Source organism: Chaetura pelagica, unplaced genomic scaffold (assembly GCF_000747805.2).
Source record: "Chaetura pelagica isolate M959 unplaced genomic scaffold, ChaPel_1.0 scaffold488, whole genome shotgun sequence".
Taxonomy (NCBI): domain Eukaryota; kingdom Metazoa; phylum Chordata; class Aves; order Apodiformes; family Apodidae; genus Chaetura; species Chaetura pelagica.
Genome location: NW_009954235.1, coordinates 192,337 through 220,042, shown reverse-complemented (window position 1 = coordinate 220,042; position 27,706 = coordinate 192,337). Strand labels below are relative to the sequence as shown.

The window sequence follows — 27,706 nt, the reverse complement described above, 5'->3', positions numbered from 1 at the left end:
CACAGGCACAGACAGAAGGGAAGATGTTCCCCCGTGACCTGTGGTGCATCCAATGTACAAAACTCAAACAATACACAGAAGGTATTTGTAAGGTGATCCCAGCAGATGGCTTAATTTGTCTTCAAAACCTTGCCCTGGTGTGAAGTCTCAGGCACCAAGAATCAGCTCCTTTCTTTGTTGGCATCAGCATCAGGATGACTTCAAAGTCATGTCAAAAGGCAAAGGACTTAAGTTATCCCCACCAGGTGATCAGTGCCTGTCACTACTGCATATCCTGGAGAGGAGTTTTCACAAGATGGGGTAGTGCAACTCAGTGCTCTGAAGAAATGAAGTCTCTAGTTTCTCTTGTTTTCTTGGGCACTGTTTTCTTTATAGTCGATGAGTTTGGTAGATTTTTGCTTTTCATGGATGTTGCTTTCCTCTGCTTTTGATGAGTGGTTCGGAGAGATTTCAGCCCCAGCATCTCACAGTACTTATTGCACTGGTGGAGGGCTCTGAACTGCTCAATGAAGGATATTGAGCAGTTGCCTTTAAAACCCTTGTATCTGTAGCAACAAAGAAAAAAAAAGCCAAATGGGATTTCAAGATTCATTTTCAGCACAGGGAGGCAGAGTATGATTGTTGATTCATAAACAATTTGAAAACATTAAGCAAGTCTCTTCCAGCCATGCTGTTTTGAGAAGCACCTACTGTGACAGAAAATCAAACTGAGCCATTGGGAGGGGAAGGAAATGAGGTAATAAACTGCGACAGAAGAGGGAAAAGGGTTAGAGGCAAGTTCTGTGGTCTGTGTCCTTGCTACTGTTTTTAATTTTTCTTACTTGGGAATGTAATTGTCTGCTGGCTAACTCTGCCTCAGTAATATGCAAATGAAACCCGTTCTGCATCAGGCTCTACTGGTAGTTCTGTTGGCTGCCCTGAAGAGATGAGGGTGCCACACAAGGTGTTGTCAGAACCAGAAGCTGTTTTCATCCAAACACATTCACAACTTTGATGCTACGCTCCTCCCTCACCCAAGCTGGGCGGCAAGATCTCAAGGAGCCAAGGCTCCAGGGGAAGAAGGAGGTAAAGAGTGTTCCTGAGGAGTCTCATCCAGCCTTCACAGCTCCCAGGCCACCACCACATCTCCCACTGGTACCTCTCCCTTCTTCAGCGGGCCAGCAAAGCCCAGGAGTAGGCAGAGCATGTATATCCCTTTGCTTCTCATCCTGCCACTGGTTGCTGACATTTCCTCTGGGGCCTGTTTTTTAAGCTGAATTAATTAAAGCTGCACTTTAATTTTAAAGGAGTAATTTTTGGTCAAATTATCAGGATGAAGAAAGAGAAGACAGACCAGGATGCTCCTCTCCTTCTTCAGTAACCTTAATAAGTGCACATTCTACCCTGCTCTCTTGGCTCACTGAACATTCAGTGTCCTGAGCTGTGAGTTATCATTGCACGAAAAACAAGCACAGCAGGTGTAGAATTGACATGAGCACCACATGCTCCTGATGCACCATTCCAGAGAACTCCCTTCCTCACACAGATTGCTAAGGAAAAACTTGCTCTGAGCAGGTCAAACTCTTTCTGACAGAGAAGCATCTGTATTGCAACATAGTTTGCAAAATTTCTTCCACAAAAGAATGGTGCCAGTGATGAAAAATATAATAAAGGAACTTGCAGCAAAAGGGGACAATATCTGCCTCCTGTTACATCTATCTGTTCTATTTTGCAGCTCTAGTGTTCCTCTACAGAGAACAAATAGAAAAGTTGAAAACTCAGATTGACTGGTTTCCTAGTATTAGTAATTCCATCCAAGGAGAAAACTCTCTGGTGGATAATGCAAATCTGAAAGTTTCTCTAATATATTTCCAAAATATCACTTATTGCTTATTTGAACACATACCAACATGGTAATGTATATTGGCAGTCTCTCTTACAGCACCAAAAAAGTCATCTCTACATTTTGCTGCTGCTTTTAGACTCTGTCACAATTGCCTATCCATGGAGGATGGATCCCAAATAATTTCAGACAAGCTATTGCAGCCCTGATGATGAAGACTTTGCAGATAATTGTAAGGTGAGCTGCAGACCTTAATCTTCTAAGACATTAAATTATTGCTGGTGGTTAACTTCAATAAGAAAAACTCTTTTGGAGTTCAATTTTCTCATCGTAAGCACCGAGGAGTCCTTTTGTCTTCTCACACCAATATTTTATTTTCAGATTCTTCTTTGAGATCAGAGTTTTTGAATGTTAAATATGAATCTCAATGAAATAAAGCTCCAAAAGTATTTTACTGCTATTTGTCATGTGAAGCTGCTCATACCAGAGAAGGTTACCCTCTAAGTGGAACAGGCAGTGAGCCTGCCCTGCTCTTGAGAAGCCACTCACCTACCTTGCTAGAAACTGCCAGATGAATCTCAAAGAGTTAAGATTGTTTTTTCCCTCTCCTCTCCAAGTAAGCCTGTGTTTTGTTTACCCAAAGGAAGTTTATGAGGAATGCTATTGTTCCTTCAGGACCATACCCTGGAGCTCAGCAAGGTAATGAAGTGTTCTCTGCTCCTTTGGAGAAATAATAGACTTGAGACTTTTTACTTGTGCTCCTTACTTGAGCCACCAGGTGTTTGCTCCAGACACATCAGCAGAACCGAGTTCCACACGCAGACAAGCCTCTGCTCAGCAAGAAAATCTCTTGGTCCTGATTCCAGAAACTCATCAAAGCAGAGCAAAGTACTGCCAGCAAAGAGCAATCACTTAGACCTAAATGTTTGTATTAATTTATCATGAATTTTCAAGGAACTGCTGGGTCTTTCCAGTGAGTGACAGTGGCACCTTGCACTGTCCTGGTGTGTCAACACTAAGTGCCACAGCAGTGTGTGTCACAGCTGGAGCTGCCAGTGTCTGAGGAGGTGGAAGGCTCTGTGCAGACAGCCCTCAGGAGCAGCTGCTTCCTCTGGAATCTGAAACTCCACTAATGCTGCAGGACTGACTGCCCACCTCCACCTCTGTACTTGGTGTGTTCTGGCAGAAGTATCAGTAACTCCCAGAGCAATCCACGAGGTGAGGAGCCTCACTGCACTGAACGCTGCCTGCTTTAGTTTCTGGCTGCAAAATGACTGCACAATCTTGCTCTTGCTTTCTTTTCTTCCTAGGAAGCCATTTTGTTGCAGCTAAAGAAAATTTCTTCATGTGTTTGTCCCATGCTATAAGATTTTGAGAACACTTTTTTTTTTTGGTGGAAATAACATTAGAATGAAAAAGTTGTGCTAAAAAAATCCACTTTTCTTATGCAGTAAATAAAAGTCTTTCTAAATGGCTTTCCTATCTGTATTTGGTACTTGTCACTTCCTGTGTGTCTTTGAAGGAATATCTAAACAATAAACAGAAATAGTAGCATTTGCTCGGAGGATACAGTGAGTGAGAGACACTTTGAATGAACTTTTGACTGCTCTGCTAACTTCAGCTTGAGAATTCAACAAATGCACAAGTATTTGCAGTAAAAGAACATTAATACCTTGTGAACATGAGACAGAATATTTATGTTGAAAAAATGCAATTATTTTTATTTTACTAGCTTTGCTCCTAAATCAAGCCATCCTCATCTCCCTTCCCTGAAAATAGTATCTTTGTGTTTGACCTTGCAGCTACAGATGTGGCCCAGGTCACTCCCCCTGTCCACTTGGGAAGAAGAGAGGCAGGAATGAGCCTACGTTGGCTCTGCAGTGTGCCAACAGCCCTGGCTCTGTTAGCAGGCCATAAAAAACACATCTACAGATGTGAGACTAAAGGTTTGCATCTGAGCTGTCCCAGCTGCTCACTGTTTCTTGGTCACTGCTTCCACATAGCCCCCCTGTGTGCTTCCAGACAGCATAATTTGTTGTGCAGAGACCTAGTGACCACAGCTCTGCTGTAATGTAGCAGGATTTGTGAGCTTAATTCCAACCATCCTGTCCTGCTTTAGTTGGTGGTGTGTGTAACTGGGAGAAGGTCTCTATTAGTGAATGGCTTCTAAATGGTACAGTCTGTATCAGTCTCATATGTTCTGTGTTCAGAAACACCAAAATATTGACCATTCCAAGCCTTGAAAAATACAGATGTGTGACCTTGCACAGCACATGCTATTAATTCACTGACACGTAAAACCTGGATAGAATTCCACCTCCCAAACTTAACAGTTAGGAGTTGGCCCAAGCTAAATCTTCCTTAAATCTGAACAGGGATTATTTAGTTTGTCCCCACACTTAAACTCCCCAATGCCTCTTGTTGCTGTGTGGAGTAAAACAGAATTTTCCAAAGCCCTGAAACCAGACAGTTTCAGATCCACATCTGGCAAACAGCAGCCCTGTTAATCACCGTGACCCTGGGTCACTGTGGTCCTGATTCCTTCATCTTTGTTTTTAGCATTCTTGGCTGAATATCTGGGCACCTGTGCACAGCTGCCAAACTGGCTTACTGCCCTCAGAAGACAGTCACTGAGTTTTATTGGTTTTGTTTACGTTCGCCAAAGATTCTACTAAATAGCTCACTGAAAGGATTGCTTGGCCAACTGGTGCGCCCCAGTGGCTGCGTTAGAATTCATTGCCAGGCTTTTCGGTTTCTAGTTAGGCTTCGCCCTCTGCTGACAGACACTGCATTGCAGCCACTTCAGCACATCGATTACATACATGACCATTTAATTTGGGTCGTTTGGTTTCCAGTTCACTGCTAAAACAGACATAGAAAGGCTAAAAGATAACAATTTCTTTGGACAGTGTTAATTGTTGAAAACATTAATCTCTCCACAGCCTCTACAGGAGGGAAAGTTGAAGACAAGGGATATATAAATACCCACCCAGAAATGTTTGTTCAGACCTGGAACATTAGTCTGGACCCCCAAAAAATCATTAATAGCAATGAGTAAGGCTGAATATAGTCACAAAAAACTAATATATGCTGATTATTGTGCTTGGTTTACCAGAAACACTGGGGGATGAATAACGGCCATGAATAATTAATGACAGTTGCCCCACTGGCTTATGCAAATTCATCACTAGCAGTTTGTACTATGACATTAGATCATTGGGCAGCTTGATTATACAACAAGCATGGCAGTGGTGAGGGGGAAGATGGATTGCTTTTTCAGGTTTTTTTCCCCTGATCACAAGCTTAATCATAGAGTGAAAGTAGAAATCTATTTCATTTACATTAAAACCAGGAACAACACAAATGTTCTTCCATTCATCAAGGATCAGAGCAGCATTTCCCAAGGTATTTTGGTGTGCCTTGCTGTGACTGGCCCAGGCTCAGAAGCACGAGTGGCAGAGGATCTGTCCCTGACCTATGAGGTCATTACTCCTGCAAAGACTGGAAATGGGAATTTCTATATGCAATTACACCCAAAAATCAGCTTTGTATCTTCTCTAGCAACACAATTAAAATCTTAACAACATCATACTGTGTTTTTTAGTGATGCAGGACTCTGCATGTTCTCCCCAACACCTGAGATAGACACTCTCTCAGCAGCATGGCTTCTCACTACCAAAGGCAGCAATAGCCAGTGACACAGATGTATTCCATCTGTGTTCCATTTGTTTTCTCCATCCAGGCTTGCAGAATTAAACATTAAAAATATTAATGCAGAAGTGTCCTTTCTGGGAAAGGAGCATGAAAAAAAAAATACAGGACCAGGAAAAAATCTACTCTCAGACAAAACGATACTCAACAATTTTAAGAGGCTGTTCACAAAGGGAATTTATACTCCCTTCCACTTGACAGAGGTAATCCTTACTACAGCTGCACTGTATACTCATGTTCCCACTTCACCTTCCTCTTCCCCAGTCCAACATGTCTCTTTACAGGAGTAATTTCCCATAGTGAACTGGACAACCACATCCATTAAAGCATTTCTATAAATCTTCTGATTCCAGAGAACAGTGCTGCCTAAAGAAAATTTTTATGACTTCTTTGTTTTATATCAGGATGATGCAACTTTATTTAAAATTATTTCACTTTAGATCCACAGCTAAAAGAGTAAATCAATGTAAGTTCTGAAGGGATGCCAGCCTGCAAATGTAAAGGATTTTCCCAGAATAATCTGCGGTTAAATATTTAATAATTTAAAATATATTTTACAGGGTTTTTTTTCCTGTATCACAGGTATATAGAAAAGCTCTAGTTCAGTATAAACAATGAATACATGTGATCACATCTGCTTTTTCCTGTCAGTTTCTCAAAGGAGAGTATGAATTTAACACATTGGTCACAGACATTTACCCACATTCCCCTTCCCTTTCCAGCAGCCAGCTGACTCAATGACTTCCTACACTGCCTATTCCTACCAATGGCTCTTTTCACCTACTGATAACCAGAAGCTCAAATTAACAGAAATTTGAGAGAAGTGGAAGAAAGTTAGAACATTAAAGGCCTATATATTTACACATATGCTTTAGTGTCTCCAAAAGGCCTGAAGCCATTGCAAAACTACTAGGAAACAGGTCTCTTTACATATTATGAACAGATTATTTGCTACAGCTCAGAATTTCTGCTTTTGAGAGAGATGGGGAAGAAAGACAATCAAATCCCTTAACCCATGTCCTTTTTATTCAGGTAAATGGCCTATACCTAGCTAAACAGGTAACTTCCCTCTATCCATGCAGGTAACAAGAACATGGGCTCAAGAAAAGCTTAAGATTACTGCCTGCTATAGAAGTAAACTAACTCATAGTGCTGAGAAAAGTCTTTATAAAAGCTTGTGTCATAAATACATACTCCAAAGCTTTGCCATTTTGCTGACTGCAAGAGGAATTTCAGCTTCTTCTCTCGTGCAGCCCTGGCACCATCCCTTTACATTCCTTGCAAAAAAGGCAATATAAACTTTGGCCCCTTTCAGGGCACCTAATTCCCACCATACTGTGGTAGAGATCCTCTCTTCTAGCAGCGGAAGAGTAGGAGGGGGGCACAGCGACCTCAGCTACTGGCAGCAGGATCCAGCAGTAGGGCTAGGTAGAATAAGCACTGGTGTTTGCTTTTCTGGGGCAGTGCAAGCTCACCTCGAGCTCCATGGTCAGAAGCTCTGGACAGCACAAGCACCAGGCCCCTCATTGTACCCCAGGCTGGAGCCAGTGCTGGCCCTGCACTGTCAGCCCTACCTTCCTCCAGCTCATATTCCACCAAGTGCCTTATTTGCTTGTAGGTCACCGTAGACCTTGGTTTCACCCATAAAATGCTCTTTGAATAAGCCTCTTTTAAGGGAAGCATCAAGGAGAAGCAAAGCCCAGTCTACAGTGTAGCCTCACTCTTCTAGAACAAAATAAACATGTTTCCCTTTTAGGCAGGCTCCCATAAATATGAACAAAAATAAATTAAAAGAGTCAGATGACAAGTGTTTCCTTCCAAAGCTAAAGCAAGAATAAATTCCCAGTGCACCCTCCCCCAGCATATTTACATTGTAACCAGACTGGTGTGTAAAGCAAAACCATGCTGCCGAGAAAGGATTTTTCACTCACCCCTTGGCCAGAGTTGCTATGCCAACGTCAGTTAACTTCATTCCTACACCTACAAGGCATTAAGGAAACAGAGAGCTCATGTTACACTGGGATTTCTAGGAATATCTTCAGGTTTAAGAGCACTACATAGAGAGGCACTGAACGTTATTTATTGATTCATGTTTTTAATTATTTGTCACCAGTTTAAAAAAAAACACAACAATTTTAAAGTCCCCAGCTAAAACCAGGATGTTTGTGCTGTGTGTCACCAGCAGTTTCCAGAAGTCAGTCTCTTACCTGTAGTGTACAGATAGCAAGGTTATAAATAGAGCAAAACATGTTTCCTGAGCTGGACACTCCATGGGGGAGAAGGAGGGGCCAGGCTTTGGTGACTGCATTTTAAGAAACATACAAATCTTTGTGTACCTGCCCTGAGATGTGTATATTTATTTATGGGTTTTGTGTTTCCATGTTTTGCAAACTTGGACTACAATGTTTATTGGTTGTAATTGCATATTTGCTTTGTTAATCAAATAGCAACAGGTCAGTCAACCTCACTGTTACTTTTTGGGTGAGAGATCCAAAATCACTTTCTCATTCACTATTCTCAAAAACTTCAGGTTTTTAACCTGTCCCTTTGATGGCTTGTTTATAGGCAAAATCCAGTCCTGCAGTGGGCAATTTTTACTGTACAGGAAAATTACAGTCTCAAGAGCATTCTCCTTGGAGAATACCCTCAGAAATCTCAACTGGCATGCCTGAAAATTGCAGCCTAGATACTCAAATGAGAAGATGATTACAGAGGAAAGATGCTTCATTCAACAGCAGCAGGTATACTGTCCTCTGTGGCAGTATCTTGTTGCTAACATTCCTGCCTTCTCTTGTTAAAGACTAGGGGATATTGTCTAAGAATCCACCTTTATTTGGTTTTCTTTAACAAGGCTCTGTCTTTCTGTTTCAAAGACATCTCTACATACTGTCTTGGGTGCAGGCCCAGCACCTCAGCAGCTGAGAGCAGCCACACCCATAGGAGCACAGGGGCAGCACACAGCAACAGCAAGGAGGGCATTTCTTCACCTTTCCTCTTTCTTTGAAGAAACATGTTTCTTCAGACCTAGCAAGGACCTGAATGTGGAGCATTCCACTGCGTGAAGATTTTTGGTAGGTATTTAAATACAAGAAAAAGTGAAGGATTAAGAGCAGGGTCCTTAATTCACAAGACATTCAATAACATCTGGTAAGTGAGACAATGAGCCAGACTTTACTCATATTGAGTGTCTTGATTTCCCTGGGAGGCCTTGTGGAAGAACAACTCTTCCGTTATGAGTGTAAGATTTGGGTTTTGTTTTTCACACTGTCTTCTTACAAGAACATAAACTAGGTTAAAACACCCTTTCTCTGCTGATTATTTAAACATAATACTGCATAGGCTTATTCATGTTAGCCCCTGCTGCCACCATGGGCAATTAATTAATGTCTTTCTGTTCCTAAGGGTGACACAGACAAATAGACACAGTGTGCTTAAAACAGGCTATAAAATAAAATATCCTCACTTTTCTATCTTTCATTCTGATCTGCACAAGACACTGTATACAGCAGGCAGAGGGCCAGGACACAGCCTGCTTCTGCAGAAGACTCTGCCCATTACAAGGTTATGGAAGAAGCCCATTCAGCATTGCCAACAGGACACAGGAAACCAAGACTAACATGGCTCAGAAATCAGTCTCTGGAAGTTCTGCAGTTCCAGGGGTTGACTGTGAGTGGTCACCAGTCCATATCATGGGGAAGCCGTTTTATTGTCCAACCTCAGACAACTCACCTTGCAGATCAGTGACAAGCAAGTTTCCATTGGTCTTCTCGTAGACCCAGTGTTGGAAGGTGCAACACTTCTGGCCAGCCTCTGAGTCTCTCCTCAGGAAATTTACTTCCTTGCCATCCCTGACAGAGTATTTCACAAAGTCCCCAACCAGCTCCTCCTCCACAGTCGCATAGGGGATGTTATTAGCAGGGCGATGAACAAGAAAAATAGGAATGATCCTGAAATCAAGGGATAAAAACTAATAAAATCCAGAGTTCTGTCAATGAAGGAGTGAGAAACTGCCAAAGAGCCTAGTGATCTCAGAGTCTGAATGAACAGCTACCAACTCTATAGCACACCAGGAGACATCTGGATAAGACTGGTATCTGCCAGGTAGCATCCTCTGTGTGTGTACTGGTTGGCACTATTTACCCAGGTATAAACTTCTCCAAAGCATGCTCTCTAGAGTTGTCCTGCTACCCCCAAAACCTAAACTCTGCACAACACAGGGTGCTTGCTTATTTCAAGAGTAACACTGCTTTAGCTTTTCAGGATGACTGATCCATGATTCAGTCTTTGTGAGGTGTGGAGCACATGCAAATCTGGCCCACTCCAGAAAGAGCTTTGCCCAAGACCAGTGCAAGGTCAGGATTTCTCAGACTAGACTTCTAAAACCTGGCACATCCAAAGCTAGTGAACACTTTTGATAATGAACATACAAAGCAACTACTTTATCCAAAAGTTACAGAAAACAAGAAAGTCTCTGGAAAGATCATCTCAACACAAGTTGGCTCCAGTGAAAATACAGAACCTGAAGATTCTTGGACTTTGGCAAAGTTTGGATCCAGGTCAGAAAACTTCAGCTAATTCTGTATGAAGTTTTCAGGAAATTGCAAACTTGAAAAATACTCTGTTATTTTATTCATTTAGAAATTGAGATAGTTGAGGCAGAAAGACTGAAAAAGTTCTGTAGGGCTCCAGGCTGGGTCCACTTATGTCTAAAGATGCACCATGCCAAAATCTCACATCCAATAGTGAATAAATGTTGCTTGGGGTTTCATGGTCTTCCCAGAGAGAAAGACTGAATGTGATCATTTCAATAGTCTGGAAGAAACAACTAGCACCAAGAACTTCTTGGTTACCAAAGTTCCTGCTGTCTGGAAGGCAGTGTTCTACCTCACAGTCTTCTGTTTGTACTGACACTGGGAACACTCAGCACACTAGTTAGTTAGTGTTAGGCAGCACTCTGATACTACAGTGTAAGTTTCCAAAAGTATACCTGAGTAATATTAAAAGTAATACCTCAGTAAAAATAGTAAAAGTAATATTTCAAAGTACACAAAAAGTGACATCAGTGTCTATTAGAGTGGAATTTAATACTTCTCTGAGGTAAGGTCATTTTGGAAAGTAATTCAGCTGGAGCTGGCAACAGAACATTTTTATCACCCAGCTCACAAGAGCTCCTAGCACTACCTCAGAACAAATGGGGAAATGACTGTCACCACGGAACAAGTTTCTAGTTACTTGCTTTCCTACAAGTAGTTTCATCTCTTACAGCAACACTGCCAAAGGGGTGGTGTGGTTGCTCCTCACATACTGTACTGGATTCTGGAAATGGCAGCACTGTGACTGTATATATGTGCTCTGTATAGCTGAATTAGTCACAGGACAGAGAACCACATGTAACCACAGCACTTCTATGTTAAGTCTTCTAGTCCTAGTGCACAATCAAACTTGATTGACACCATTAATTTCTTTGCTGTTGTAGTATTTAACCCTGATTGTTACAGCACAGACAGCTAAACTGGTACAAGACCACAAAACCTCTATCTCTCTCCTCTTTTATAAACATCCAGCTGCCAGACTATGCTCTGACTAGTGCTTTCTCTGTCATTTCCTCAGCCTTCTCTTGCAGTCAAGTGTCCACAGACAGGCTAAGTCTGTAGCTAACTCTGGAGAACATGGATGACTTTTCTTTTGCTCTATTTATCTTCTAAAATGTTGCAAGGCCCTCTTTTAAACACAACTTTGGTCTGACAAGGGCTGGCTAGAAGAAAGGGATCCAGCCTTAAAATTTGGAAATTAAAAAGCAAACCAAAATTATATGGACATCACTTTTTGCTCCTCTCTCCTGTCTTCCAATCGTTTAGAATAAGGCACCAGATCCGAACATTCCATGTGCCTGTTATTTTCACCAGACCTCTAGTTTTCATAGGGTACATGCTCTCTCTGGTATCAAAACTAGAGGTTATAACCCATGCCTAGAGAAATCTCTCTCACACAAATATTACTAAAACCAATAAATTTCCTGAAAAGAAGCTGATACATTTCGTGAAAAGAAGCTGACTTGCATTAATGTTTTCCCTAGAAGCTTTCACTGCCACCTCCATCACTATTTCTAACCCTGGAAAGCTGATTTTAAGCAATCATTCCAGAGGCTGTGTTTTAAGTGATCTTTTTTGTCAGGGAATCAGTGCAGCTGATGAGATCTATGTCATCTAATCAGAGATGGAGCTTTAGCCTGCTGTCAAGCATGCAGGTCTTATCCTTGAAGTAAGGCAGATGGAATGTCAACCATCCATTGCTAATTCAAGTCTGCCCAGCAGTGTGACTCCAGAACAGCAAATCCTTTGAAAAAGATCCATTACAAAATCATGCCGTTTGCCTGCTACTTACTGTCTTTACTCCTTACTATCCTTCTTTAATGAGAATGGAATCTCTCTCACCACCTTGATACTCAGTATTATTTAGGTCATGACTCCAGCTATAACACTGTCCTCAGGATTCCTCTTTCTTCTTTAGCACTTACTCCTAGAGGACAGTGGGCAGCTGTGGCACAGGACAACAGATAGATGCATACGTCTATATGTATATAAAATATATATAATTGTACTCACTCTGGTACTTCCCCAAAGCCTTCCAAGGATTCAGCTTCAGCTGCATATATCTTTGCATACTCTCTTGCAGTATTTTGGACATAGCATTCCTGTATTACAAACAGATATGCCAAAACATTTAACGGAACATCTGTTTCAGTATTTGCAAGACAGCTTTTTCCCACAATTCCTGCTTACAAAGCACAGGGCAAACTTACCTCCAGTGCTAGTTTGTAGTTCTTTTGAACTAGGTCATCCTCACTCTTGGTCCTGTATGTGACAGCATTGTGCACTTTGAGAACACAGGGGTGGCCAGGACTGAACACTGGCACCAGCCCCTGCAGCACTTTGCTCCGGAAGGCTTTCCGGTGCATGCCTTCACCAAAGTGAAGCTCCTCTGTGGCTATGATTCCATGCAGGTTCCCACCAAAATACCTGTCTCTGATGAAATCTTCTCTGAACATGAGCTGCATGAACTCGATTTCTTCCATACCTGAAACACAAGGAATGCTACTTTGTTGTGCACAACATCCTTCAAATGCATCTCTCCACATAGTATTAAAGAAAATGCTCAGTGGAAACAGAATCTGTGGCCTAACTCTTGTTAATACGGGGCTGGGACTCGGCTCCTCTACATGGAACTTGTTGCCTCTGCCACCTGAAGCTAGCATGGAGAAGGTGGCAGTTCAGGTTCACAAGGAAAGAGAACAGAGAGTACCAAACAAAAAACAGAGGTAAAGATCAGGAACTATGAGAGGAGCTGTAAACTGCAGCTTCAAACCAATGTGAAGTAAGTAAAACTGACTGAGAATTAAAGAGGCATTGAGGGAATACAGAGATCCTGCCAACTCTGCTTTCTGGGGAAGACAGAGAGAGTAATAAAGCTAGTGTGCAGCGGTATATGTAGATATGGATTTAAAAGTAAAACACAGTTCTGTGCTCAGAGCACATTCTTTTGAAGCTAGCCTGTCTTTTCAGAAAAGCCAGAAGTTGCTGGTACAACCAGAGCTTGGTTTTGCTTTTCAGCTTGGAATGCTTTCTAGGAAAGATTCTGCCAATGTGTTTGCAGAGGCACTCAGCTGAAAGAGGTCTCTGTCCTTATCCAACAGCACCATGAGGGACACATGCCTTTCCTAGTACCAACTACATTCCCTACATCAGCTCCAGTGATGCACATTGGCAGGTTACAGGGCTTCTTTTACACCTAGCAAGCACTAGGTTAAAGACAGGTTAATTAACAAAGATAGAAGATAACAAGATTTTTTTAATAAGACCACATTTCTATAAATGACCGTGTTAGTTTCAAGCAAAAAGTACATACATCCATTTTAGTGATCTTTATATTCAGGATAAATTGGTACAATAACACTCCCCTTATCCCCCCACTTGTGGATTTTGAAGGTACCAGCAGTATAAGAATGTGTGCCTAAGTTTGTTACAGCTGAAATCAATTAAGATTATGGATTTCAGCCTTTTAAAAGATCACTGGAATACAAATTTTAAAAACTATATAAAGGGGAAAAATATGTGATTAAGGTTAAGCACTGATAGAAACTAAAAATTTCTAACTGCACTTCAAGTCTATCTAATTATAACATTTCAAGGAACATCAGTGAAAAAGGTAAGTAGAGAACAACAGGTGTGTATTACACACCAACTAATTCCCTCCAGCTCCCCTGGTTTACATTCTGTACGCTACTGCCTGTCTTTGAAGCACAGAGAAACTCTGCACTTTTAAGCTAGAATTAGAAGGCTCCTTAACTCCACCTTAAATTCTCTGTTGCTCTAAAGTTATGCAAGGCTGTTACATGAAAACTCCAGTCTTTATTTGAACAAGGAACTAAACATTTAATTTTATTCTTCTAGAAAAAGAAGAAAAATCCATTGTCCAAATGAAGTGCTCTGTGAGCACAGTGTGTTCAGAAAAGCCAACCCCATTTGCAATGCCCTATCTTTAGCAGCAGCACAGCAAGACACAAGCTGATTGCTATTAAACACAAGTTAACACAGGGAAAGCATTCCAAATCTCCATGCCTGCCTGTCTCCTGGAGCAATGTTACATGGCAGGCGACTTGCAGAGACCATGTGTCGCTGCAGCACTGCAGGTTATTGTGCCAAAGGAGGTCTCTGTGCTGTGCTTCTCTGTCACTGCCATGCTGGTGCATCTGGGGAAGGAGAGTGACACGCCACGTGCCCACCAGCAGTGTCACAGGGGTTCCTCTGAGCACCATCCCATTCCACCCACCCAACCCGCATGAATTAAATCTGATTTTATCTTTCACAGTACAGCAAAGGTGAACACAAAAAGGGAAAGACAGCTGGCAAAACCACAACACTAATTCAATGGCTTCAACAGAGTCCCAGAGTTTCCCATGGGATAACTGTCAAAATGTCTCAGTCTGGTTATATTTTCCCATCCTTTGTTCTATTTGGAAATCAGAAGGAACAAAGACTTGAGCACTAACTCAAGCAGATGTGTGTGCTTACCTTCACAATTCTGAAAACTCGAGAGATGTTCCAGTACTACAAGAAAACAAAGAAACAGATTTTGTAGTAATAAAAAAAGGCAAAATTAATGGAAACTGCCATTGTCATTATTATTAATCAAAACTAGGAACTGGGATTTACCTTCGGAAGTCAGATTAAACTCAGCAGTCACCTTTCCATATGTATTATTCAAGCAGCAGTAATACATTCCTTGGTCTTTGTTACTGGCTTTAGTTATTGTCACAGAGACAGGAGAGTCATCCTGGGCACTGGAACAGAATTTGTTAATTTTCCACATGAATACCTCTGAAAGTTCTTTCCCAATTATTCTGTATATCTTTCCTCCTGTTCCTGGAATTTCTATCCTCACTACAAAGACTAATTCAAATATGATGCAAGTAGACAAAATATTTTCTTACATCCTGCCTAGAAGAGTTCAGTCTATTATGCATTTCACAATAGGTAACCTTATCACATTCTGAGAGAAAAGTACCTCAATCAAATAAAAAAATAATTAAATCACACCAAAAAGCATTCTAATAGCCCTATCAATATCATGACCAAATGAAGTATGAACGTATAAAAGCCCAAAGTGTTGTGGGCTATTCCTCAATATTGACTCCTCACTCAGCTTTCTCTGTTCCTTTCCTTTTTTCAAGCTAGATATTTGCTCACAGATGTCTGTGTATGCAACTTCTCAAGTGGATCAAAAGCAGACGTTATTAAAAGAGGCGTATTTTTCCCAAAAATCTTCAGAAACATTCACTCACCTTCTTTGCACTTGAGCTAGTAACTTGGAATCTTTAGTCCATGTAATGGTGGAGTCATCATGAATGTCACCAAACTGACAGCATAACTTAATATTTCCAGAGCAGTCCGGGAACAACTCTGCTTGAATTTTCTTCAGCAGCTTGGGAGCTTTAAGCAGAAGAGCCAAATTTTAGGATTAGAAGGTAATTATATTGTTTTGGCATTTTAGAGGAATTCCAGAATGATTTGCAGATGTTAAGAATACAAATCTGACATCAATCAATCAACAATTAATTATAGTTTATTCTGATGCAGAAACCAAGGCTTTAAAATATGAAGGTTTTAAAAGCCTGACGGTGTAAGGTGCTGAATCAATGGAAATGGTTTCAATGCAAATACATTTTGAATGTAGGACAAAGGATCCCAGGGAAGTTCTAGCCTGAAAAGGCACTGACATAAAACAATTTCTTAATCAAAACACATCCTCTCTGACCAGCTGCTTTTATCAGTAAAAAAGGACACCACAAAGGTAGAGCATGCTGTATGGATACATAATGAGAATTCTGATTAACTGATTACTTTTAACTAGTAGACTATTTTAAATGATAATAGCCTTTGAGAAAAAAGACTTTAAGTCCTGGGAGATGCTCAGTCTCCAAGGTGTTCTTGGAACATACCTATCACATACTGCCAGGGAGAGACTCTTTCCAAAATGTGGTGATGGTACCATTTCCTTTCAAACACAGCTGGGTGGGGGAACCCACACTTAAGGGTTAGATATTTGCATTTGGTAATGTCAGTGGCCTTCCCTTCTCTCTTCAGTGTCAAAGGATTAAGTACCCATCTCTACAGAAAGTCCCTGCCTTTCCAGCTGCAGGGCACAGTTTTTTGCTTAGACCATCATGGTAAGCAAACCGAAAATCACTCAGTTTACAGAAAGAGCACTCTGCCCAGCCTGGGAAAGGTCCTGACAACCTGGTTCTCTGCTAAGACGTATTTATTGGCTCACAGGACACTCCAATGTCTTTGCATGTGGATGTGTCATGAGCAGGCCTATAAAGGGTACTTGGAAAGAAAGGGAATGGTTTGAGGATCATGACACATCCCTGTGCTTAAATGCCATATCCCTGCTAGATGTAAGGGATGTAAAATGCAAGATGTTATGTTTCCTATGTGTTAATTCCATGCTGCATTCTGAATGAGCTGGCACGACACATCTCCCTTGAGGAATCCCATTCCTGTTTCTGCAGTCTAACTTTCCCCATCTAATGCTTGAGGAATGCTGGATCCAACTTGAAGGGTCAGGCACCTGGAATCCACTGCTATGTTTAACTTGCAGTCACTTAAGTCCTTAGGCCAAAGAATCTTGCTGAATCAGGGCTAAAATGACGCAGACAGTATGTGACAGAACTGCAAATAGACCTAACAGCTCCACATTCCCTGCCCTAACCACCAAGTTGTCCCTCCTGCAGCTGGCAATGATACAACAGAGAAAACTGAGTGTATACCAGGCTAACCACACCAACCTTCCCATAATGCTGGGCAAAGGTCCACACAGTTCTCTGAAGTACAAACATACTTTCATTTTGGTCTAGGCTGAAGCAGATCAGAAGCATGTTAAGAAAATTCAGTCTTATTTGATTCAAGTTTGAATATTTAGAAAATTGTTCAAGCATAGCCTCAGGTACATGGAAGAACACCAGGCATTTCTCAGGAACTGCTGTTTCCTGGCTCTGCCCTGTAGGAATGTGTCTCTCCTCCGACTCATCTGGTTCTCTGGCAAAGGACACAAGTTTGAAGCGAGAAAAGTTTGGGGTTTTTTTTAAATGTGATTGGAAAAGGAGAACTATCACCAGACCACACAGTAATTAGAATCTCTGAAGAAGTTCACAGCTGTGTAGCTTGCCTTTAGTCTGACCTGCTAAACTATTCTATACTGTGAGTATGAAATGTAATGTCAAAAGGTAGAAATAAGACCCTGGTCCTTGCAAGGTATCCATAGAAGCCACAAATACCTCATCTGTCTACCTGTTACACTATTGCTACTCCTGTCAGCATTTTGTTTTACCTGTTAGCAACCTCCTACAGCCTCTGGCAAGCAACATGAATCTCATTTAAATTCTATGTTTTCTATGTCAGTTTAATGTTTCATCAGTGTCATCTATGACCAACAGCGGGGAAAAGGAAAGCAGAACCAGCCATCAGCCAGGACTGCAAAGCATTCTGTTTACCAGTGGCACCCTACTAATAACAGTAACACTTGGCTAGTAATAAAACCATTCTGTAACCACGAGAGGGTAATTGCATGTGCAGTGTGGCAGCAAGTGAAGAACACAGCCCTGTGGGAACAGGACAACACAAATCACTGGGCTTGCAGTTGCTATATTGTGTGCAATTATGCGGTGCCATTATGCCATACATCCCTGAAAAGGAACTTGAAGAGACAAATGAAGAAGCAGCTATTTCAAACAGGTTAAAAGTTCACAAATTTAAAATATTTGCCAGCTAGGAAAAGGATGCTGGGGAGAGTTCAGCTCTTTGGCGTGGGCACAGCCCTAGTTACTAACTTCGCAGAATGGAAATGAGAATCAGTGAGGGCAGGACACCTTTAGCTGACATAATTGAGACTGCAGGAGGCTTGCAGTCTGTTTCACAAATTTGGATTTCATGCTGTAGCCAGAACCAGCAGAAAGAAACAAAAATCATTGTTCTCTTACCTTTGCTATCCTTTTTCAAAGCTGGTTTCCTTTGCTCTTTTCTATCTTCTTTATGAGTCATCCCTGCCTCACTCTTCACAGACTTTTTAATACAGCTAGGATCCCTGCTGACATCTCCTCTCTCCTCCAGTCGGGGTTTTTTTGACAGTGTTGCTGGTGGTAATTTCTTCTTTGCTCCAACAGCTAGATGCCCACTCTTTGCTGTGTCTTGTTTAGATTTGATGGGCTCAGGCTCATCAGCAGCTGGTGACGTCTGGCGGGATTTTGACCCTTCTTGATTTCTTAGCCTTTCTGCGTTGCCTGGGAATGGATCATACGTGGTCAAGGCTAGGGAGAATGGCTGAGTTCTGCAGCAGGGTGGTTGCTCTTGAAAATACTGGTTGTTCCCTGAATCAACTGGTGACAAATTAACTAAACCATTTACCACACTCTCTGATGACATAACTTCTTTTTCTTTATCATACTCAGTAGTCTTAATTGAATTATCAACCTCAGTTAGCTTGCTGGAAGAGATCAGGTCAGGACAGAAATGCTCAGTGCTTATATCTATCAACAGTCTCTGTGCCTTGGAGCTAACTAAAGTGTGCAAAGGAGAGTTTGCTTCAGCTTCACCTGGGTTGTACGCAGTAGCCCCTTGAATCTCTTTTTCATTTTCCCACAAGACTGTTTTATCCTTGTTTTCTTCAGGTGCCCTAAGGAACTTATCCTTCAATGCCTTGCAGAAAGCTCCCAGCATACTCAAGTTTTCATCTACTTTGAGTGCATTTTGTGTGGATTTGTTTTTTACATGACATCCTGTGCCAGGACACTCCACTGCTGATAGACTGGACAGAAGGCCCTCTGACTGGCTCTCAGGTGTGGAGAATGGTGATGTTTCTGTTACAGGCAGCTGCTGGATATCTAACTGGTTACTGCTAACTCTAGAATCCTCATTTGATATGCTGAGGTACTGGTGTTGAGCCTTTCTGGACAGTGGGGTACTCACTGATGTTAGACTTTCAGATGCACAGGTGTGAGTTTGTGAAGAATCTGGTTTTAACTCTTCATCAGACTTGAAACTGCTGTCAACCAAAAGTACACACTGTTTTGCAGTATTATGAGGGGAAACTGCAGTCTGACTCTCTGGAACATGACTAACTCTTGAGTCACAGGAAGTTTCATCACCTACACAAATCTCTCTCTGTTCTTCTTCTACTTTACCTGGTTCATATCTGGGCACTTCTATACAAAAATCTCTTAAAAATGGATCCCCAGAAGAGGGAGTGGATGCCACTTCTTGTTTTTCTATTTCTGTCAGTCGATCTGTATTTAGGGGTAGACTCTTACGTGTTACAGTTTCAGGCATCTCAGTTAAATTAGGCAATTGCATTACATAAGCATATTTCTGTGTATCAGAACCAACTTGAAAATCTTGACTGTCATTATCTTTTGAAAGATGATAACCATCAGGATTACTCTCGTTTTGTGCACTGAAGTCTGAGTGATTTCCTTTTTCTTGAAAATTCTCTTCGTAACTTTTATGTATGGTGTTAACAGAAGAGTGTTCTTCACATGTAAACTGGTTGGTGTTTTCACTGGGGCAAATGTATTTGTCTTCAGGGAAACAAGCAACTTCTTTTCTTGCTAGATAACAGTCTTCAAAATGACACCTGTTGCCAGTTACAGACTCATTTATCAAGGATATGTTGTCCTGAGGATGAGGTAACTGCCCGATTGTCCCATGCAACTTATCTGACATGTAATCTGGGTTTTCTTTGTCACATACTAAATTGCCATTCTGTGCATTTTTTAATCTTTGAAGAGAATCTGCATCACATGCTTGGGAAGCATTAACGGTAAGCTTTCCAGCCCAAGAAGCAGTTATTTGACTGGATCCATTACTGTCAGTTAATGTTTGATTTGGCTTCTCCTCCCAGCACTCCCCTGTATTTAAGATGTTCGCTGAAAAACAAATGGATGGTGTTTCCATTTTATTTCCAGTACTAGAATCCAGACATGCACCATCTGCTTCTACCACTTGTGCAAGACAAATGTTTCCTGTGGATGCACTGTTACATGCTTCATCTGTTTTAAGTAGGATATTGGAAACATTGCAGTCTCCTTTCTCTCTTTGTCTACCAACAGGCTGTGTAACAGGTTCCTGCTCTTCTCTCACATTCACTGGCAAAAGATGATCAGAACAGGTCTCCTCTACCAAGTTCAGTGCTTTGACTTTAATATCTGTTGACCTCATTTCTAAACTAGTGATCCCCCAATTCTCAAAGGGGATCTGATAGTCGGAGTCATCTTCATGAAGAAGTTTCCACAGCTTGTCATGCACTGCAGATATATCAGCATCTCCTTTGCACCCAGGTTCTCCAGATTCCAGGAGTGCCTTGGTATTAGCTTGAAGGAGAGGTTCATCACATGGTACACTGCAGAAAGTATCTGTGTCGTTGCTCTGTTCTCCCTCCCATGGTTCATCACAGAGATTTGCAGATGACAGAACAGCACATAAACATTCTTGTTTATCAGGAACAGAGCCCATATCCCATAAAGGAAAAGGTGAAACACCATCCTTCGATTGGTTGCCATTACTAAGAGTAGTAATTCCTTGCTCACAATCTTGTTGGTGACAACTTTCTCTCTTGTCACAAGGAACGTGGTGCTGAGAATAGGTCTGTAAATTTGAATTTTTTGCTTGTAATGTCTTTTCAGCACAGAGCATTTCTGAAGCTGGATGGATGGCTCCTGTACTCTCACCAGTCATGAAGATGCCTTCCTTTTCTATTTCAGACTCCATACATGGTCTCTCACAACCCTGGGTAGAGATTTTAAGATTAGCTCCTTCATTCTACAAAGAAGAAAAAAGAGAAATTTAATTAAAAATCAGAATTGCTACTTGACACATGCCTGAGCTGGAGTCCTGGCTTGAAATATACCTAACTTTTTTATTATTATTAATTTTTAAAATACTTGTCAACTACCAAGTTTCTTGTTCTGGTGAGTTTCAGATCTGGATCCAAATGCTGAAAAATATAAAATTTAATCAAGATGAAGAACAATGAGTGGAATAGTCCACCTAGATAAAGACAGATAAAATTAAATAAGCCACAAAAAACCAGTATAAAGCAGTCACATCTATGCCTTTGGCTGCCAGTCACAGTGTCCCACCATATTTATGTCATTATTACACAACCCAAACTGATGAGTTTCTGGAACTACCCCAACTAGGTTTTTGGGATCTTGCCTTCCCCTTTTCTTCCATGATGGACATTGCTATCTTAAGTTTCATAAAGATGCCTTCTTAATATGTATCAGTCTTCATAAACTTCAGAGAATGCACCCCACATCTGCTGTGCAATGTATTCAGAACAGGACTCCTACCAAGAATTAACATCTCTGGCTCATTTTTAAGCCGTTTTTTAAATTTGTCTTTGGTTACTTATGACCCCTTGAGGTCAAGTCTCGCCTCCAAAGGGAGTGCCAGAGATCATCCCATATCTTGCCTCTGTCCAAGTGGTAATGAGTTGCTCACTATAAGGCATGTTCAGCTCTCCTCTAACAATGAGACATGCATTGCAATCTTGGGGTACTGCTGGAAATTTGGGGCAGAAAATAAAAATCTGTATTCCTCCTTCATCTCCTTTATTATTCCACATTAAAATATTCCAAATGGTCCCTTTATGTAGGAACAATCCATTCCTCAATTAAACTAAGCCAAACTGAACTGAATTTATGCAAGGAGTGCAGACCTTATTAAAGAGAACAACTGGCTTGAATGAGATGAAGTGTTGCCACCTGCCTGGTGTACAAAATCTGTTAAACTGTTTACCATTCCCCTCAGAACTGAGCTTTCACTCTTCAAATTCTTGTTCTGGAGACCCTGCCAAGCTTTTATTCTCTAGTCCTCTTCAGCACTAAATCAACTCCACAGAGCTGGTATGTTTCACCCATAGCAAATCACAGATGGAGAAGACTAGAAGTTTTCACTAGACAAAAATACATTGTTTACTAAATTAATTATGCTTTATGCTTTTGGTTACCCTTCATTTGACAGAATAATCTGTAAAAGTAGAGAACAACTTAGCAATCAACCCTTGAAAAAAACTTACTTTCAAATAGCCATTAACAGGATATAACATAGACCTCACGAGTTAAATTGTACATTTGACCATACATCTTTCTGGTGGTTGATGGAAGCTATGCAGAACTGAAGAAATGCTCCCAGCAGAACTAAAGAAATGCTAAAAAAGCATCAAACTAAGTTTAAAAAACACCAATATTTGTAGGCCTTTTCCATTTTTTAGCTTTTATGCAGCCACAAACTCAACTTTATAACTGTTTTGGGTTAGATTTTTCCCTCATGAGTCCCAGTTCCACCCTTAGTGATTCATTAACTGGCAATGCCGTGGTGGACGGCTGAAATGAGTACCTAGCATACCTAATGGGTGAGTCCTCTGGGTCACAGCCAAGCAGTGAATGTGCACTGAGTGCTGGTGGGCACATCATTCATGGAAGTGATTCTGAGAAGCAGCAAGTGGTATTCCTTAGTGAAGGTTATGTAATGAGGAGTTACTGCTGTGGGCTGGGGCAGAGGCAGGGCCGGCTTGGACACTAGCCTCTTAGTTTCCATACGTTCATGGCAATAGGATCACTGGCTGTAGTAAATATTATCATAGAATCCTAGAGGTTGGAAGGGACCTCGAAAGATCATCTAGTCCAACCCCCCTGCCAGAGCAGGGTCACCAGAGCACATCACACAGGAACACGTCCAGATGGTTTGAATGTGCCTCCAGTGAAGGAGACTCCACAACCCCTCTGGGCAGCCTGTTCCAGTGCTGTGTCACATATTACTAGATTTTTCCCTCATGAGTCCCAGTTCCACCCTTAGTGATTCATTAACTGGCAATGCCGTGGTGGACGGCTGAAATGAGTACCTAGCATACCTAATGGGTGAGTCCTCTGGGTCACAGCCAAGCAGTGAATGTGCACTGAGTGCTGGTGGGCACATCATTCATGGAAGTGATTCTGAGAAGCAGCAAGTGGTATTCCTTAGTGAAGGTTATGTAATGAGGAGTTACTGCTGTGGGCTGGGGCAGAGGCAGGGCCGGCTTGGACACTAGCCTCTTAGTTTCCATACGTTCATGGCAATAGGATCACTGGCTGTAGTAAATATTATCATAGAATCCTAGAGGTTGGAAGGGACCTCGAAAGATCATCTAGTCCAACCCCCCTGCCAGAGCAGGGTCACCAGAGCACATCACACAGGAACACGTCCAGATGGGTTTTGAATGCCTCCAGTGAAGGAGACTCCACAACCCCTCTGGGCAGCCTGTTCCAGTGCTGTGTCACATATTACTTCCCTTTGCTGCAAAAGCCACCCACTTCAGCTGCAATTTCTTTCATCCTTTCTTTTTTCTCTATTCAGCTTGAGGAGGATGTGGAGCTGACTACATCCTCTGGACAGTTGGGGAAGGAAGAGATACAGGAAGTTTGTGCCAACTCCTTCAGATGCTGTTCCCTTCCCAAGCACCATGCAGTTGCCACCATGCTGCCTAGGAACCTCAGCTCCACAACTGCAGTCCCCTCCAGTGCCTCCTGCTCAAGTCTCCTCTGCAGAAGATGCCAATCACCAGGTCTTTGAATTTGGACATACTCCTTCTCAAGTCAAGGCAGGGGTGAGTCTGGATGTGTCTCTACAGTCAGTTGCAGTTCTCAGTGGGTTTTGAGCATTTGGTCTGAGCCTAGTGCTCCTTCTGCCACTTCCACTTCCTCTCAAACCTCTGGAAAGCAGAGTTGCTTTTGCTATTTCCTACAGCCACAGGAGCCTCTATCACAGCTTTTACTACAATCTGTGGAATTTCTGCTAAGTACGTTGAACATATGATCAGTCAGTCCCTACCTGCTGTTGGTATGAAACTGAAAATAGACAGCTCTCATGCCCACTGGAAAGCAGGCTGATTATTTCAAGAACCCTTTTATCTATCTAATCTGTGTGTCTCTATCTGGCATCTGTCTGTCTCAAGCATTTATAGACATGCAGCACTGTAGAGTCTAGACACACATTTTGATGGCTTGCAATTAAATACTGCGACAAAAGAGGGCTTCTAATGGAGTGCCTTGCCTTGCATTTGACAAAAGTAGGCCTAGAAGCAGAATGCAATTTGAAATGTCAGAGTGGCACATTTATTAATTTTTGAATTTATATTTAACATTAAGTATTTTGTTTATGCCCCAGAATCCCTCTGAACCTGCCAGTTCCAGCAGGACTTCCCCAACACTGCTGGCATTTGGCAGCCCATGGACATGGGCTCTGAAATTCAGGGGTGACACCAGGACCTTGTGCTGAGGGTGCTGGCTGAACACTAGACACAGACCAGCTCTTGAATGACACACTGCAAACTCGAAGCCTCTTGGCTCTCTGTACAGTATGTAATGTCATACAGCTGGCACAGTTGGCCTTGAGGACCTATTATTATTTAAGCTACTTTGAAGTATTAGATAAAATAATTTAACCTTGCAGCCTCCCACCTTGACCATCTAATGGAAGGAGAAGTCACCCAGCATGGCAGTTGCTGCACAAGACAGACTGCAAAGGTTGCTCCAGCTGGAGGCAGCCGGGCACTAAGGGGAGGTGTAAATCTTTGGGTAATGAGTTCTGTGGTTCCATGGCTGCTATGCACCTCTCTGCAGACCTGATTCACCACACAGATGGAAAACACCATGCCCTTCAAAAGTAGTCAGCTCTGGGTTTGCCACAAGTCCCTCACCTTGCTCTGGAAAGTTGTCTCAAATGCTGGGCTCCAGAAAATACCACAGGGCACCTTGAGCCCAACCTGTGCAGCAACGGGAAGTTGATTCTTTCTTGCCTTTCTTGGGTTACACAGCAGATTGGTGAGGAGTTTCAGGCTTACTATGTGGGAGCTGTGAGAAGCTGTCCATATTTCCCTTGTACTATAAAAAGTAGCTTCCAGATGGGATGCCTGTGTTTGGCTCATTTTCAAGACCACATAATTTTGCAAGTAGACCTAAATTTCATTTATGTTCATGTGTGTTTAAAACCAGGGGTTTGGTTTGTGCTCTTCTCTAGCCCTTCTGTGTAGACTGATGCGTCTTTCCTACTTGATTTCATCTAATGTACAGTTTTGGTCATGGACACACAAACAGAAGAAATACATACTGACTGCAGGTAGCAAGAGTCTAACTGGCCAATCTGAAATCTGGCCATGGCACTTTCAGTAACAGGTCAGTTCCTCTTTGCTAAGAGGGCCCTGGGATTTAAATTATTGTACTGCACTTGGAAAAAAATGAAACAATCCCTTTTGCAAACCATGGTAATGCATACTGTCAAGGAAGTCTCAGGAGGTTAATTTCCATAGGGGGTATTCCCCATCATAGGAACATTACATGCTGCTAAAATAAGATTGGAATTTTATGTACTATGAAAACAGAGAAACCCATAGATGTTTTTCAGGCAGAAGAATTCAGGTGTTTTTGACTGCTTAAGACACCACCCACCAGGGGTGAGTCAGCCTGCTACCCAGAACTGCAGGTATTTTCACCTAAATAATACAGATGAAGAAGAGCATGTGGAACTGGAAAAAAGCTTGTGGTTTTTTGTTATTATTTTTTTTTCCTGTGCAATGAGCTATGCGTAAAATTGGTGATTATAAGATTATTCATGATTCGGTATGTATTTATGTATTTTGAGTCCTTATTCTGTGAAATAAAAAGTATGACCCAATGTTCCCACTTATGAAAACTGGTGTAGCATCATATCAGTCTGCACAACCATACCAATTTCCTACCAACAGCATAAAACATGCAAGTACCTAAAGAGTACCACTTGGGGGGTTTTATTTTTAACTGTTTTTTACATTTCAACTGGCATATCTGACCTTTCATTGTTTTACTTTTAAAAAGCAAAGCTCCATTCACCTCTGAAACATGAACTCTCTGGATTAAATTCCCCTCCTTGTTGTAATTCAGAGAAAACCTCTATTGATCTGTTTTAGATTTTCAGCACCATTAAGTGGATGACAATTCCGTTCTTTGAGTATGAACTTGAAAAGAAAGTAAATCAAAACATTTTCTGCCCAGAAGAGGAATTTGAGAAACTTCCTGGGTTGAAAGAAACATTACTTTGGTAAGACCTGTGCAGCAGCCTACATATCGGATTTCCCTACCCAGCTGTCCAGAGTCCCATTAGTGCCTCTCACTATTATCAGTCTCACTCTATAATTAGAACAGCTTCTGGTTTATTTGGGCCTTTTTCAAAACCAGATTTCCTTCCCAGCCGTAGCTGTCATTCAGAAGTATATGAATAGTAGCTTTCAAAGTAATTTAAATTCTAGATGATTTTGTGACAAACTGGAATAAAATGCATTTAAATCAGTAAAGCAGCTCTTTCTATTAAACGATAAAGACTTCACTTACCCTGGCTGAGATGTCTTCATTGGGCACCTGATTTTGCTCAGAGAGGCCCCAGGTCCTTTTCCTTTCCCAATCACAGTCTTTATCTGCCTCTTCTGCATGACACAAACCAGCCTGCACTTGCAAGCTTTCTGTCTCCTCGGGGATTTGTGTGGAAATGACACCTCCCTGATTGGGATACAGAGTAGTGGATTCTCTAACCTCTGCTGCAGTCTGAAAAGATTGCCCTATATTACTCACGTATCTGCAAAGCTCTTTAGGGTTTAACAACCTTAAAAGGTTTCTTCTTAGACTTTCTGTCAGGGTACAGACAGCATGCTTTGCATTTTCCTCCGGCACATTTCCTTCCCCCTCCTCTAGCAGCAATGAGCTTTCCTCCAGCATGTCCTTGTCCATACTGCTTTCTGTCATTGTCCCTGGAGCCTGATTTGTGGAAGAAACACCTAAGCCACTTGTAGAGGAGTCCACCTTGGAAGGGATATTATCCTTGTTCTTTGATTCAGCAGTTGGGAAACCTGCAGCTGAGTGAGCACTTCCATTATTGTCTTCTTCAGTTCTGGAATGGTCATTTTTAATGGCTGCAGATGCAACAGGCGTGTTACACTTTTCTTTGTCTTTCAAACTGGGACTTTTATCTTGGTGGTGTCCAGCAGTGAGAGTCATCTCTGTCTGCAAAGTTGACTGGCTGTACACAGAGGGGTCTCTCCTTACATTTACTCCTTCAAATTTTGAGTGATGACTACAGAAGCCAATGGTGGTATCCATAGGCGTAGTGTTATCTGACACTTGGAACAGACAAGGCATTTCACTGAGGAAGTAAGCACACCCATCACAATCCTTACTCAGTTTTAAATCATCTTCATCATCACTTTCTAATAAAAATTGTAACTTCTTTTTCCAGATTTCATTTTCATGCACTGTCAGCACATCCGAACATTCAAAATACTCCAGGTCATCATCAGAAAAGTCATCACTTACACTTGGAATTTTCTCTGAGTAAATGTCCAGAATAGTGGCAGAATTTTCAGAATCATCTTTTACAAAATAATTGTGATTTACTATGGGAGTATCTGCCTGCTCACTGAACAAAGTTAGAGGTGTGCCAAGCCCAGTCTTTTCACATGCCTGGACATCTGCCAGAGACTGACCCGATACAGAGTCTCCCATGCTAAGGCAGCAGTTGTCTGTGTGAGAAGGGATTACAGTTGTAGGGCAGGAAT

At 41.7% G+C, this 27,706-nt stretch overlaps 1 protein-coding gene across 1 annotated transcript in view; it reads right to left on the bottom strand.

The window, feature by feature from the left end:
* Positions 1–310: 310 nt before the first annotated feature.
* Positions 311–27,706, bottom strand: part of ALPK2 (alpha-kinase 2) — a 31,825-nt gene continuing 4,429 nt past the window's right edge. The window contains exons 3-12 of the mRNA XM_010003654.1: positions 26,490–27,699; positions 18,072–20,904; positions 15,375–15,522; positions 14,746–14,873; positions 14,605–14,640; positions 12,336–12,610; positions 12,139–12,227; positions 9,263–9,480; positions 7,465–7,513; positions 311–545 (exon numbers count right to left, since the gene is read on the bottom strand). Coding sequence (XP_010001956.1) covers positions 311–545; positions 7,465–7,513; positions 9,263–9,480; positions 12,139–12,227; positions 12,336–12,610; positions 14,605–14,640; positions 14,746–14,873; positions 15,375–15,522; positions 18,072–20,904; positions 26,490–27,699 — 5,221 coding nt within the window. The remainder of the gene's footprint in view (positions 546–7,464; positions 7,514–9,262; positions 9,481–12,138; positions 12,228–12,335; positions 12,611–14,604; positions 14,641–14,745; positions 14,874–15,374; positions 15,523–18,071; positions 20,905–26,489; positions 27,700–27,706) is intronic.